The sequence below is a fragment of the Anolis carolinensis genome, chromosome 4, assembly GCF_035594765.1.
Source record: "Anolis carolinensis isolate JA03-04 chromosome 4, rAnoCar3.1.pri, whole genome shotgun sequence".
Lineage (NCBI taxonomy): Eukaryota > Metazoa > Chordata > Lepidosauria > Squamata > Dactyloidae > Anolis > Anolis carolinensis.
In genome coordinates this window covers 187,282,488-187,298,514 of record NC_085844.1, presented here as the reverse complement: position 1 = coordinate 187,298,514, position 16,027 = coordinate 187,282,488, and the positions used below count along the sequence as shown (strand labels likewise).

Genomic DNA, 16,027 nt, shown 5'->3' with positions numbered 1-16,027 from the left:
GTCCCGTTCCTAGCGCTGTTGTGACAGATGAAGAGGAAAACTTGGGTTTTCCACCGTTTCAGCCAGAATTGGAACTTTCCCAGCCAGAATTGGAGCCCTTGCACCTGCAGGAGGTTTGTCTTCCAGAAATCTGCCAAACAAGCCCTGAGTCAAAATCTCCCCCATTTTCTCGCCGTAATTATTATCAACAACAAAAAGGAGTTCAACAGGCTAATCGCAGAAGCCTGAGAATCGCAGCCAGGCATTCAGCTGATTAAGCCTGCTTCCATGAGAAACTTTAGGGAGTCATGCATCTGGACACAGAGATTGACTTTCGGTTCTGTTTCCCCAGAGAAGTGTTCTTTGGTGGGAAAACGAGACCCTATTTAGGTTCTTTGCCCTGTAGGAATCTTGCGGAGTCAATTCGTCAGCTACTGGAGTAGGTTGTGTGTGGACAGCGCAACTCCCGCTTCCAAGCCTTCGTTCCCGCTTCCAAGCCTTCGTTCCTGTTTCCAGCCTTGTTTTGCTCCACGGACCTTGCCTTGCTTCCTAGGACTCAGCCTTGCTTTCCAGGACCTTGCCAAGTATTTACCACGGATTTTGTCCCTGTTCCTCGTTCCTTGTTGCCTTGTATCAAGCCTTGTGTTTCAAGAATCAAGTTTACTTCCTAGCCTTGCATCAAGTTCCTTGGACTAAGAACCTTGTCATCTCCCCTCACTTTGCTTGGCAAAGTGAGTGTTTCGGTTATTGGATTACAACTTTGGACCTTAATATTTTATATTGGACATTGTTTTCCTGGACTATAATTGACCTTTCCTGAAAGGTCTTCTTCTGAACTATATTCTACACTTATTTTTATTGACTTTACATATTTCCTTAATAAAGATATTAGATAGATTCTGGCCTCTGTGTATGGTTATTGGTGCTCTGCAGCCTGGGTCGTGACAGTTTGACTCCGCCACCCTAAGCACCAATTAACCTAGGCCAGAATGTCTACCGGAGCCGGACCGGGGGCCCAGCCACTCAGCTACACCATCGACAAGGATGAAGTGGACCGCATCCGTGATAAGCTCAATGCGCAGGAGGGAGAAATAAGGGGATTGAAGGAACGCGGAATCCGTCTCCCGGCCCTGGCGTTGCCAACCAAGTTTTCTGGAGAAGCTTCTAAGGTTCATGTTTTCCGTCGCCAATGCCAGGCTTATCTAGAGGCCCGAAATGCCGAGTTTCCCCAAGAAGACATCAAGGTGGCGTGGATTTACAGTCTCCTAGACGGGCCAGCGGCCAACTGGGCGACGGCACTGTTCGATCAAGTCTCCCCACATCTGAGATCAGCGCAACATTTCTTGGATCACCTTAAGGCGACTTGGGGGATCGAGGACAATTTGGAGGCGACCGGCCACAAACTCCGGCGCCTCTCCCAAGGGGACAGACCCTTGTCCCAGTACATAGCCAAGTTCCGAGTGCTGGCCCATAACACCGGCTGGAACGACATAGCCCTCAGAGGACAATTTCGGGAGGGTCTCAACATCGAGATGCTGGAGGAAATCTCCAAGGTGGATCCTCCACACTCTCTTGAAGGACTCATTGATCAATGTTTACGAGCTGAAGTCATGCTTGCCAACAGAAAGCAATGGGTCCGAGGCCAGAGCGGTAGGGCTGGAGCGAAACCTCCCGCTCCCACCGGCATCCAGCCGTGTCCAGTGTGGAGACCCCCGCCACCAGCCCCATACCCCAGAGGAAGCGAGGAGGTGCCGATGCAGCTGGGCAATGTGCGTCCCAGGTTAGATACTGCCGAGAAGGCCCGCCGCCAACGCCTAAATCTCTGTTGGTACTGCGGAAACGGGGGCCACTTTGCCAGAGAGTGTCCAGCCAAAGGGAAGCCCGCCGCCCGTCTGGCGGCGGCGTCCTCCACTGAGACGAAGGCGTCTGAGGCGGCTGGCGTGAAGCCGGCGGGGGAAGCCAGCGACCGGGCGTAGAGAGGCTTGCCAACCCGGTCAAAAACCCCACTCAAGAGCCGCCAACCGGGGTCCTATTTCTCCTAGTGGTCACCTTGTGGTCAGCGAAAAAAGGACCCGTCATGATCCATGCCATGATAGACTCAGGAGCCACAAACAATTTCATTGATAGAGAGTATGCTGACTCTCTGGGATTACAATATCACGACTTCAAGAACGCCCGTGTGGTGCAGGCCATAGATGGCCGCCCCCTCAAGACAGGTCCAGTAAGCCAATGGTCAGAACCCACCAGAATGTGGATAAGGGAACACATGGAAGAGATTTCCTTCTTTGTTACAGAGGTTCCCCACTTCCCTGTGATTTTGGGAATTCCATGGCTGACACTCCACGACCCAAACATCTCCTGGTCCAACAGAGAACTGCAGTTTGCTTCAAAATACTGCCAAAACCATTGTCTTGTAGCCAAGGTCTGCCATGCCACAGACGCTGAACCCATCATCACCTTGCCCAAGAAATACTCAGACTTTTGGGATGTATTCAATGAAAAAGAAGCCGAGAAACTACCCCCGCATAGACCTTATGACTGTGCCATTGACTTGGTGGAGGGGGCCCCGATCCCGCGAGGGCACCTCTACTCCCTGACTGAACCGGAGCAAGAAGCTCTCAGGGAGTTCTTAGAGACAAACCTCCGCAAGGGGTTTATCAGACCCTCTCAATCCCCAGCTGCTTCCCCAGTGATGTTTGTGAAAAAGAAGTCAGGGGACCTACGCTTGGTGGTGGACTATAGGGCATTGAACAATATCACTAAGCGAAACCGATATCCACTGCCTTTGATCTCGGACCTCTTAGACCGGCTTCGAGGGGCCAAGGTTTACACCAAACTGGATCTTCGAGGAGCTTATAATCTAGTTCGCATCAGGGAAGGGGACGAGTGGAAGACTGCTTTCCAGACTAAATTCGGTTTATTCGAGTCCCTGGTCATGACTTTCGGTTTAAGTGGAGCTCCCGCAACGTTCCAGCATTTTGTCAATGATATCTTTCAGGATTATCTAGACCGGTTCTTGATTATCTACTTGGACGATTTTTTGGTGTTTTCTAGATCACAATCAGAGCATGAGAACCACGTCAGAATGGTGTTACAACGATTGCGGGATCATGGACTTTATGCCAAGCTGGAAAAATGCGCTTTTGATCTACAAGAGGTAGATTTCCTGGGATACCGTGTCTCGCCACTAGGGCTCACCATGGACCCGGCAAAGGTTTCAGCAGTATTGGAATGGCGGGCGCCAACCAACAAGAAAGAGGTGCAACGTTTCTTGGGGTTCGCGAACTACTACCGCAAGTTCATTCCAGACTTTGCCCGCTGGTCTGATCCAATCACCAGCTGCATCCGTGGGGAACAGCCTTTCTGCTGGACAGAACAAGCAGAGAAAGGATTCCAGCAACTAAAGAAATTATTCACGTCCCAGCCAATCCTCCAGCACCCAGATCCTGAAACCCCTTTTGTCGTGCAGGCGGATGCCTCCGATGTGGCAATTGGGGCTGTACTCTTACAACCAGTGGGAGATCATCTTCACCCTTGTGCCTTTTACTCCCGTCAACTGACCGCACCAGAGAGAAATTACACTATTTGGGAAAAGGAACTTTTGGCCATAAAGGCAGCCTTTGAAACTTGGAGACATTGGTTAGAAGGGGCCAAATTTCCCATTGAGGTCCATACTGATCATCGGAATCTAGAGCATCTAAGAACTGCCCGCAAGCTAAATCAGAGGCAACAACGCTGGGCTTTATTCTTTGAGCGTTTTAACTTCCAAATCCATTATGTAACCCCAGCCCAGACCAAGCAAGCAGATGCTCTGTCACGGAAACCGGAATATGCAGCAGGGCGCAAAGAGACCTTTGAGTCCCAACTGCTGCAGCCCGAGAACTTTGCCACGCTCACAGTGGGAAACACCAAATCCACTCTAATTGAATCAACTCCCTATACTCCAGGGCCCCTTTGTGCTCAGGAAATCAGGGCCAGTCAACAAGCAGATGCCTGGGCTCAGGACCAACTTCGCCAAGGACTACATTTTCCCTTCTCGCTTAAGGATGGGTTACTTTGCTATAGAAATCGTGTCTACATCCCTCCAGGACCGGGCAGGGAAAAGACACTTCGTCTGAGTCATGACTGCAAGCCAGCAGAACATTTCGGACTATTTAAAACCATGCATTTGATCCTAAGAGATTTCTGGTGGCCCAAGATCCGCAAGGATGTGGAAAAATATGTCAATACCTGCCCGGTATGCCAGCGTTCCAAGACAAGAAGGGAGAAGCCCTCAGGGCTATTGCATCCCCTTCCTACACCATCCCGTCCATGGGAAATAATTTCTGCGGATTTTATCACCGACCTACCACCTTCCTTTGGATTCACCACGATCCTAGTGGTGGTGGACCTTTTTACCAAATTAGCCCATTTCATTCCCTGCAATGGCCTCCCCACGGCCAAAGAGACTGCAGATTTATTCCTTCAGCATGTTTTCAGATTACATGGATTGCCCAAGAGTTTGGTCACAGACCGTGGGTCTCAATTCACCTCTCGTTTCTGGAAAGCACTACAAAAACTATTGGGCATAGACTCTCGTTTATCTTCGGCTCACCATCCCCAAACGGATGGGCAAACTGAGCGCACCAATGCCACTTTGGAACAATACCTTCGCTGTTATGTAAACTATCAGCAGGACAATTGGGCTTCCCTGTTGCCGCTGTCGGAGTTTGCCTACAACAATGGTGTCCAGGCTTCAACTAAAGAAACCCCGTTCTTTGCAAACTACGGCTTCCATCCACGTTTCTTTCCTTCTGTCATTGAAACCTCAGTAGTCCCTGCAGCAGAGGACTGGCTGCAAGAACTCACAGCGGTGCAACAACTTTTGCTCCAGCAACTAGATCAAGCCAAGGAGGACTATAAACGCCACGCTGACAGTCATCACCAGCCGGGCCCCGAAATCAAGGTAGGAGACCGGGTTTTCCTGTCCACTCGTTTCTTGCCCTCCCACCGTCCCTGCCGGAAGCTAGATGCCCGTTTCATTGGTCCCTATCCAGTGGTGGCACAACTAAACCCCGTGACTTTCAAACTCCAACTTCCGCGCTCTATGCGCATTCATCCAGTGTTTCATCGCTCCCTGCTCCTTCCGGCGGATGGTGTGCGCCCTGATGTAGACCGGCCGGGCCCCACTCCTGTTTTGGTGGATGGGGAGGAGGAATTCGAGGTTCAGGACAATTTGGATTCTTGCTTTCACCGCCGCCGCCTTCAATATCTCATTGACTGGGTGGGTTTTGGCCCCGAAGAACGCTCTTGGGAAGACGCTTCCACAGTCCATTCCCCCGATTTAACCCGCCGCTTCCATCAGACCTACCCCACCAAGCCGCGGCCTCGCGCCTCGGGGAGAGAGCCCTATTTTGAGAGGGGGCTTGAGGAGGGGGATAGTGTGATGACTCATGGGCCATGTAGTCCCGTTCCTAGCGCTGTTGTGACAGATGAAGAGGAAAACTTGGGTTTTCCACCGTTTCAGCCAGAATTGGAACTTTCCCAGCCAGAATTGGAGCCCTTGCACCTGCAGGAGGTTTGTCTTCCAGAAATCTGCCAAACAAGCCCTGAGTCAAAATCTCCCCCATTTTCTCGCCGTAATTATTATCAACAACAAAAAGGAGTTCAACAGGCTAATCGCAGAAGCCTGAGAATCGCAGCCAGGCATTCAGCTGATTAAGCCTGCTTCCATGAGAAACTTTAGGGAGTCATGCATCTGGACACAGAGATTGACTTTCGGTTCTGTTTCCCCAGAGAAGTGTTCTTTGGTGGGAAAACGAGACCCTATTTAGGTTCTTTGCCCTGTAGGAATCTTGCGGAGTCAATTCGTCAGCTACTGGAGTAGGTTGTGTGTGGACAGCGCAACTCCCGCTTCCAAGCCTTCGTTCCCGCTTCCAAGCCTTCGTTCCTGTTTCCAGCCTTGTTTTGCTCCACGGACCTTGCCTTGCTTCCTAGGACTCAGCCTTGCTTTCCAGGACCTTGCCAAGTATTTACCACGGATTTTGTCCCTGTTCCTCGTTCCTTGTTGCCTTGTATCAAGCCTTGTGTTTCAAGAATCAAGTTTACTTCCTAGCCTTGCATCAAGTTCCTTGGACTAAGAACCTTGTCATCTCCCCTCACTTTGCTTGGCAAAGTGAGTGTTTCGGTTATTGGATTACAACTTTGGACCTTAATATTTTATATTGGACATTGTTTTCCTGGACTATAATTGACCTTTCCTGAAAGGTCTTCTTCTGAACTATATTCTACACTTATTTTTATTGACTTTACATATTTCCTTAATAAAGATATTAGATAGATTCTGGCCTCTGTGTATGGTTATTGGTGCTCTGCAGCCTGGGTCGTGACAATAGTCAACATGGATTTACCAAAAACAAGTCATGCCAGACTAATCTGATCTCTTTTTTTGATAGAGTTACAAGTTGGGTCGATACAGGGAATGCTGTGGATGTAGCCTACCTGGATTTCAGTAAAGCCTTTGACAAAGTCCCCCATGACTTTCTGGCAAACAAACTAGTAAAATGTGGGCTAGACAAAACTACAGTTAGGTGGATCTGTAATTGGCTAAGCGAATGAACCCAAAGGGTGCTCATCTTGGAAAGAAGTGACGAGTGGAGCGTGGCAGGGATCTGTCCTGGGCCCGGTTCTGTTCAACATCTTTATTAACGACTTAGACGAAGGGTTAGAAGGCACAATCATCAAGTTTGCAGATGACACCAAACTGGGAGGAATAGCTAACACTCCAGAAGACAGGAGCAGAATTCAAAACGATCTTGACAGACTAGAGAGATGGGCTGAAACTAACAAAATGAAGTTCAACAGGGACAAGATACTTCACTTTGGCAGACAAAATGAAATGCAAAGATACAGAATGGGGGACGCCTGGCTCCACAGCAGTACGTGTGAAAAAGATCTTGGAGTTCTTATGGACAACAAGTTAAACATGAGCCTACAATGTGATGCGGCTGCTAAAACAGTCAACGGGATTTTGGCCTGCATCAATAGGAGTATAGCATCTAGATCCAGGGAAGTCATGCTCCCCCTCTATTCTGCCCTGGTCAGACCACACCTGGAATACTGTATCCAATTCTGGGCACCGCAATTGAAGAGAGATGTTGACCAGCTGGAATGCATCCAGAAGAGGGCAACTAAAATGATCAAGGGTCTGGAGAACAAGCCCTATGAGGAGTGGCTTAAAGAACTGGGCATGTTTAGCCTGCAGAAGAGAAGACTACGAGGAGACATGATAGCCATGTATAAATATGTGAGGGGAAGTCATAGGGAGGAGGGAGCAAGCTTGTTTTCTGCTGCCCTGCAGACTAGGACGCGAAACAGTGGCTTCAAACTACAGGAAAGGAGATTCTACCTGAACATCAGGAAGAACTTCCTCACTGTGAGAGCTGTTCGGCAGTGGAAAACTCTGCCCTGGAGTGTGGTGGAGGCTCCTTCTTTGGGGGCTTTTAAGCAGAGGCTGGATGGCCATCAGTTGGGGGTGCTTTGAATGTGATTTCCTGCTTCTTGGCAGGGGGTTGGACTGGATGGCCCATGAAGTCTCTTCCAACTCTACTATTTTATGATTCTGGCACAAGATAGATCTTGATCTGCTTGCAGAAGGCCAGCAGTGATGATGAGATCCTGGTCTCTCTTGGGAGGAAGTTCGACAGTCTGGGAGCAGCCACCCAAAAAGCTCTCTCCCATGTTCCCATCAAACATGCTTGAGTGGGTGGTGGGACCGAGAGAAAGCCCTCTCCAGTTGATCATAGGAATGCAACGGTGTTTTGCATGAAGTGAAAATGCTAATACCGTATTTCTTCAGTTCTATGACACACTTTTTCCCCTATCTAAACATCTCCAAAAATGGGGTGCGCCTTACAATCACAGGTGTGTCATGAATTTTTTGCTGGTGGTGGTATGAAGCCTCTTACAATCAGTGGAGTCTTACAGATGAAAAAATATTATAGCAGGACTCTCAGTTGCTCACTTCTCTCTTTCAGAAATTAGCCAATACTAAGCAAAATCAGGCAGGCACTTGCAGAGACACTGAAAATTGGTAACGTTGCTCTTCAGATCTATTGAGAGTTAAAGTGTTCCATTCAGCTACCCATGTTGGTCTAATCTCTCTAGGAAGAGAGTTCTGGGGTCTGGGAACAGCCACCAAGAAAACACTCTCCTGTGTTCCCACCAAGTATAGCTGTGAGCTTGGTAGACAGAGAGAAAGGCCTTCTTTGAAGAGATCTTTCAGACAATGTGGGCCAGTAATGAGATTCATTTCAAAGCTGTAGGAAGGGGCCATGTTTTCTTTGCAAAAGACATTCTAATTTGCTGGGGATTTTGAGACTACTTGTAGTGATACAGTAGGACCTGTCCCTGTTGAAACTAGAACAAGTAGAGTGATGAAATATGCTTGACACATCTATTTCATCAAACTGATTAAGTATGCCTTGCTGTACGTTCTGGTCTGACAGCTGATGTTTCTTTCACAATCCAAACATGTAAATGTAATTGTTTCCCAATTCGATGTGTAAACAAGTCTTTTGTTAGAACCGAGAAAGTGCTCTCCTTTCACAACAGCAATGACAGCTACATTACACATTTCAATATTTTCTTTTCATCCTGTTTTCCTGCCCCAAAGCGCCCCTACTAACCTCTACTGAAGTATCTATGTAGTGGGCAGGAGGAGGTTCAGCAGGAAAATAGCAGAGCAGGAAAAGTTAACCCCCGTCATTCCTTTATGCAGAATCGAGTCAAGGTTTTTCTGTGGCTTGCTTTTTGACAGTAGTGGCCTGCACTCGCAAACTTTTTAAAATATCCTATCAAAATAGTGTGTAATTCTGCTCTGAGTTACTAATTCTAAGCTAGGAGTTTTAAGACCTATAATCAGCTTTTGGAGCGGACTGATGTTGATTTTTTAAAAAATGTGTCCAAAAGCCTTATTTGGGTAATGGTTCTCAACCTGTGGGCCCCCAGGTGTTTTGTCCTACAACTCCCAGAAATCCCAGCTAGTTTACAAGCTGTTAGGATTTCTGGGAGTTAAAGCCAAAACATCTGGGGACCCACAGGTTGAGATTCACTGTATTAGGGGTATGAGTGAATGTTGTGGTAGTGAACATTATTTTACATGATTTGTCTATTGTTGTTTTAGTGTCCCAGCACAGACTTTTCAATGAACACCTTGTTTCTGCAAGCAGCAACCCTGCACTGGCTATGAGGCGGAAGAAACATACAGAGAAAGAAGTGCATGCTGACCTTATCAGTATAGTCTCTGTCCGGCTGCGGGAAGGATATAGTATCCGTGAAGTCAATATCACAAAGGGTGAGGTGGCTTTTGTCATTCTATTCGGCTTGTTCAGTATAAACTATTGTTCATCTGATGGCGTCCCCATATGTAATAGATGCCTAAAAGTACTCCCTTTACCCATATTAGTATATCTACTAATATAGAGGAATCTGTGTGATATTCACAATCAGCCTTCTGGATATTGACATCACAAATGTACTATTGTACATTGACTGTTTATTGGAATGAGATTTAATAATGTACGGCTAATGTTAGTTATTATACACACAGTAGCAAGTTCTGGGCTCAGAGAACCTACACGTATGTTAAATATGGTTGGGGGGAGGGGGCTAAGGCCCCTTCTACACTGCCATATAATCCAGATTATCAAAGCAGATATTCCACATCTGCTTTAAACTGGATTATATGATTCTACACTGCCATATAATCTGGTTCAAAGCAGATAATTGGATTTTATATGGCAGTGTAGAAGGGGCCTTAGATATTTGTGTTTTTCACTTTCTCAAGGATCCTGTACCTCTAACCATTACAAACCCTTACAAAATTGGAGGGCTGACTGTACTAGAAACATCTGTTTAAATATCAAAGCTTTTTCATTCCATAAAATCTTAGAGCTCAGCATTAATATTTCTAGTCCATCTGAATCCTTTCAAAATCATTCCCTGTGGAAACTTCCTCAATTTTTTAAAAAAAGGATTTTAACCATTTCAAAACCAAAGCCAAGAGCCAAATTTTTGCCTGTATTTTTGTATATAACTGAAATGGAGTTGTTACAACTAGCGACAAGAGGTAGAAAATCAGCGAAGTTCCTGCAAATCTGTTATTATGGAGACTTTGATGGGGTTGCCACTTTCTGGAAAGTTTGGAAAATTGGTCAGATGCTTGTGGAAAAAGTGATAAAGATTTATTGGTATGTTGGATTTTTTGCAATGCTTCTGCAAGAGACCAGTCTGGCAGCTAGAGGATGGAGGTGGCAAAATACAAATGCAGTGCAATTATGCATACACATTCCATGGTGTTGTTAACGAGCAATTTACAGCAGCATTGGATAATGAGATCCAAGCTGTGGGTTAAGCATGGTGAGAAAAAGAAGCCAGTAATTTCCAGAATATAACTCACCAAGTCGAAGCAGAAGCCACCGAGGTATTTTCTTTAATTTCAGCTGAAAGTGATGCCAGCCTGCAATAGTTCGCCAAAAATAGACTGAGATACATAACATAGCAAAGCATGCAGTTTTATACAGTTTTCAGGTTCAAAATTCCCACCGCCCCTGTCTGGACCCAGCCTTGCTGTGATTGGCAGGGGCTTCCTGGAGCGGTGGGAGCTTGACACACCTTGGCCAACGAGAGAGCACTGCCTGCCTTCAATGCAAATTCTCCCTCTGTCCAATGATGAAAGAGGGGCTGGCAGGTCTCTGAACAATGGAGGAGGCGATGGCTGATGATGGGATTAAGTATCCTGCTGTGTGGGGACAATAACCCTGTTGAAACTCTTATTGTCCTTTTGCATGTACAGTCTCTGATGAAGCCCAGTGTCCCAAACACTAAAAACTCCCATATAAGTCCAACAGAAAATATTTGTCTAATGGCTGGATTATGACTGGCCCTTCCTGGGCCCATTGTCAGACAGCCCAGCAAGAGCCTTGCGCCCTACAAACTGGACCTGTTCTATTGATAAGGAGGTTGAGATAACAAGTCCCTTGAATTGGGGTCTGATACCTAGATGTCTGTTTCATTGTCCAAAAGGCAGCAGCATCGACAATCTTGATGGGATTAAATGATTCAGAGTCCAGTAAGGGGAAGTGGCATTGTCTTGACAGCTGTGGCATACCTTGCCTTTCCGCAGAGGAGATATGCAATTTATGTGAGGTGATTAGAATGTCCAAAGGTTGCTCCATTCTTAAGTGGTCTGGCTTTGCCCTCAGAGGCTTAAGAAATAGTCCATTGTGTTATTTCCAGATGATGATAATGATGAAGTCAATTGAGTCAGGATATGAACCTGGGGCAGGCTGGTGGCACCCAGGTCAGGATGGGATGCTGACCAAAGTTTACAATGAGGTCACTGTGCTTCATTTTATATGGGGGGCAAGATATCAAAATACAATAATAAAAATATAAAATTGATAGGAGACACGTGTGGGAGAAAAAGGAGATCCAGCATCTCCATTGTGTTGGGAGACAAACTCAAGTTTCATCCATGGGGCTTTCAGGGGGCTTAGATCTCCCCTGCATTTCATATGGGGGACAACGCATGGGATCCTAGAGGTTCCCTAGCAGCCCAGCAGGCCAGAGGCTTTTGGGGTTCCCCTAGAACTGGGAGACGGTGCAAGGGATACAAAGGGGTTCATGCAGGAGGGGGAAATGAATGGCAAGGGAAAGGTTATAAATCATAATGTTTGCTTGGCTAACCTTTAACCTAGATATGTAAATGTTTCTCAGCTCAAAAGGGAGCCCCTTATGTTTGTGAATCGTTGACTGAGATGGGAAACAATTAGAAGAGTCGTTAATTCATTAGCCCAGGTGTGGCTCAGATGGAAAAAGTCAAATAACTTTTGTAACATGGTTTCCAGTAATAAATTTGTTACCTTCTGCTATAAATATATGGAATATAGGACAAAGCCTTGATTAAATGTACACACTTATCTAACATGGGAAGGGTCCTTATTGTTGTTGTTAGCGCCTTTGCAAATTGACCAAGGCTTAACCCTTATTATCCAGCCTGATGTCCTTGTCCTTAGCAAAACTATCAATTACTATCTTTCATTTGGGGGGGGGGTCACCTTTGACTTTAGTGTGATTGTATAATTTTGAAAATACTTATTTTCAAAATCATATTGTCATCCCATGGTATTGAGCAATGAAAAAAAATATTGTGTGTGTGGTGGCCCTATTTTATTAGGGAGAAGCTGGGCGATTTGTTGCAGCTGTGTAAATTGCACATGTAAACTGGAATCATTTTTACTTGACTGGAAAGCATGAGTATTTTGACAGGGATCAGCAAGTTGTGGCTTCCTAGGCTTTTATTATCATATGTAAACCAAAATTAGACTCTGAGGAAGGAGGATATGCACATGACACCATACTACTACTATAAAATAATTGTATGATTCTGGTGCAGGCTTAATATGGAACTTGGGAACTTCAAGTGGCTTTCCAGCCTTGGCTTGTCAAATGTTTAGTACTTCAGCAACAAAAGCTCAATGCAGCATAGTCTGTCTTCGGAGGTCCTAGGACAGGGATAGCAACTGTATAACCCTACAGCCACTGGACTGTAACTCTCAGCAACAACAACAACAACAACAACAACAACAAAGCTTTATTTATATACCACTGTATCTCCAATAAGGACTCAGAGCGGTTTACACATCATAAAAACAATCAATACATACACATAATACAAAATACAAGAAACCAATATAACAGCAATTAACAAACATGTTTAAAATTCCAACATTTTAAAATAATATAATACCTAGTAAGAGCAATTGCAGATCAGGTGTAATATATAAAATATAAAAAACAGGCAAGATGGCAGTATGGCCGGAATAGGACTCAAATGGTAAAAATGGCATAAAGCCAAGGCAAAGTGTGACTGATAGCAAGGAACCTAGGCCAAAATTCCACACTTCGGCCTACTGTATAGCTATCAGGTAGGACTAATAGAATAAACACCATACAAGATCAAAAGAGCGGGTAAAGTACAGGACAATTGTCATGCAATAATCAAGTGTGGTGTCTAGAATTGCAGAGTATAACAATATCGGTATACAAAGTAATCTTTTCTGTACAATTCTGTTATGCACATATAGGAGGCACTCAGCTTGAAGTTAAGCTTGTCCTGCTGTGGAAGCATAATATGAGAATTGAGTATCTGGCAGTGGCCCCGTGGCCTTTGGATTCTTCAAAACGCAGCACGTGGGTAGAAGTGACTATGGAGGGAAGCTATGATATCTTGCATGACATCAGCTGCACAATGCGTAAGCCCATCACCAGCCTCTATCGCACAACTGTGATACGCCGCTTCTGGAACACCTTGCAAAGGTAAGTCTGACCTACAGTTTACTTACTTGAACTTGTCCCACTAGTAAGATGGTGAACCTTATGAATCCTTTCCGAAGGTTTGGCTGGTGCATAACTTTTGCTTAGCTGCTGCTGCTATTTAATAAAGGTTACTATTGTTAATTTTATATGTCTGGTTTTATGTAAATGTGTCATTGTTTTTATATGTTGATGTATTGCATTTTATGTGTTGTATGGCACCATTGTATGCTATTTTGTGAGCCGCCCCAAGTTCCTATGGGGGATGGTGGCAGGATATAAAGTTTTATTATTATTATTATTATTATTATTATTATTATTATTATTATGCATTTTATTTTCCCATTATCAGTGCTGGAAAGTAACTGACATACTATTTACTGCTAGATAAAAAGTCAGCACTACTTGTAAAGAAGTTACAAATTGAAGCCAACACTTTTTGGACTGACTAACATCTATGTAGATCTAATGATTCTTAAAACCATTGACAGTGACCTTTTTCTTTCAGCATCAATCAAACTGACCAGATGCTGGTTCATCTTCAGTCATTTGATAGTGCCCCAGAACACTTCACCATTCCAGAAAGCACTAGAAATGGGGTGCCACTGTTCTACATTCCTCCAGGATCTACTACACCGGTATATTCACAGTTTTCTAGTCTTGCTTTAATATTGCAAATGTAGGTCTATGATTCTATGATTCTAGGTCTTGTGCTACATTTAGTTGCTTTGTTCCTGGAATGTTTTCTTCCTTGTCTTAAAAGCATTAAGTGCTATGCTGCCTTATCTTGTACTCTTTGTTGCTATCAAAGGATGGGAGAGCCAGATATTTAGTCGATCTGACTAGAAAGAGACAGACAGACAGGTGTTTTATAGATGGATCATAGATTTAAGCCATGTTTAATGAATTATATTTTCCCTGTTTGATAGATACTGCATGCAGTGGTCCAGTGTTGTTGTGCCTTTTCCAGTACAGTAGAGTCTCACTTATCCAACATAAACGGGCCGGCAGAATGTTGGATAAGCGAATATGTTGGATAATAAGGAGGCATTAAGGAAAAGCCTATTAAACATCAAATTAGGTTATGATTTTACAAATGAAGCACGAAAATATCATGTTAGACAACAAATTTGGCAGAAAAAGTAGTTCAATACGCAGTAATGCTATGTAGTCATTACTGTATTTATGAATGTAGCACCAAAATATCACGATATATTGAAAACATTGACTACAAAAATGCGTTGGATAATCCAGAACGTTGGATAAGTGAGACTCTACTGTATTATGCCATTCCTTGGGTTGTTCCTCTGAATTAACTCAAGCCATATTGAGTGTTAAGTAACCAGACTTGTGCTTAACTTTGTAGAATGGTTTTTCTTTGAGAGCAGAATATGCCGTCTTCTGCCACAGAGGCAAAGGCAACAATGCTGATGGAAGTGCATTTTCCCCCTTTCTAGGTCCTATCTTTGCAGCATAGCAGCTCGGACTCCTGCCACTCACAATTTGCAGCCTATTGGAAGCCTATCCTGTCTATGGATGCCAACTTCTGGCAAAGATGGTTGCACATGCATCGCATTGTTATTCTATTGGAACATGACATGTACGTGAAGGCTGAATTACTATTGGTTTCTTGGCTGTGAAAGTATGTCCAGATAGCTCAAGATTTGCATCACAGCTCTGTATCTTATTAAATTCCGTAGACTCCATAAACCTGTTAGCAGCATTTCTGTGTCTGAAAAGGGCTTATACATGAATTTTGGCTGGGATTGGGGGATAGCAGTAGTTGTATAAGTAATTAATAATAACTGCTTCATGTGTTTCACAGGCCAGTGCCAAAACATTTGCACACACCAGGCAACAATGGCCGCTACAGCACAATTCAGTGCCGCATCTCACACTCAGCGCTGACCTCTTTGTTGCGTGACTGGAGTAGTTTTGTGCTGGTGGAAGGCTACTCCTATGTCAAGCTCATGCGCAGGTGAGAAATCTGAAGTGGAGTCGGGAAACAGTTCTGAATTGTTTGGGTCTAAGAAAGTAGTTTTGTGAGGCAAAACATCTTTCTGCCAGAGTCAACAAGACAATCCTACTGGGTAATCAGCTCCTAAAACCAGAGGAATCTTAGGCCTAGGGACCCACTTTACTACTACTTAGATGCTCTGGATTTCCCATATTTCCTTGTACCTCTATTAGATGGTTTTCCAACATGACTTTCCTCTTGTTATAATATGTAAACACCTCTTAGTTAAGCAGTAAGAACTTTAGAATATAGTATTTTTATCCCATCTTGACTTCATCCATCTAGCTATGTATGAGTATCATTGATTGAATGATCACTATATGACCAAAGAACCTTACATTTCTCTTTCTTGAGGGAACATGTGGTGTGGTGGAGCGAGTGATTTTGTCAGGTGTTATCTTGAGAATCACTGTAAAGCCATTCCACTTTCTCTCTGATGTCCCCTTGTTCTGCAGCTCTGAGGATCAGCCCCCCTTTTCATTTTATGTGGTGCGCATAATTTCCAAAGCTCCCTGTATGGTTCTTCGCCTGGGTTTCCCCATTGGGACACTTGCAAAAGTCAGGAACAAAGTAAGTACTAGATTTCCTTTCTTGAGTTATAATGGGTAATCAATAAAACCAGTTAATCCATGTCAAAAGCATTGCTTTAGTTATGATCTGTTACCAGGAATAATG

General features: G+C 44.7%; 1 protein-coding gene across 8 annotated transcripts in view; it reads left to right on the top strand.

The window, feature by feature from the left end:
- The window catches only part of szt2 (SZT2 subunit of KICSTOR complex), an 86,014-nt gene that overhangs the window by 18,620 nt on the left and 51,367 nt on the right, over window positions 1-16,027 (top strand). For all 8 annotated transcript variants that reach the window (XM_062978383.1, XM_062978381.1, XM_062978384.1 and 5 more), the window contains exons 9-14: window positions 9,143-9,313; window positions 13,107-13,338; window positions 13,844-13,973; window positions 14,793-14,935; window positions 15,161-15,313; window positions 15,808-15,922. In XM_062978383.1, coding sequence (XP_062834453.1) covers window positions 9,143-9,313; window positions 13,107-13,338; window positions 13,844-13,973; window positions 14,793-14,935; window positions 15,161-15,313; window positions 15,808-15,922 — 944 coding nt within the window. The remainder of the gene's footprint in view (window positions 1-9,142; window positions 9,314-13,106; window positions 13,339-13,843; window positions 13,974-14,792; window positions 14,936-15,160; window positions 15,314-15,807; window positions 15,923-16,027) is intronic.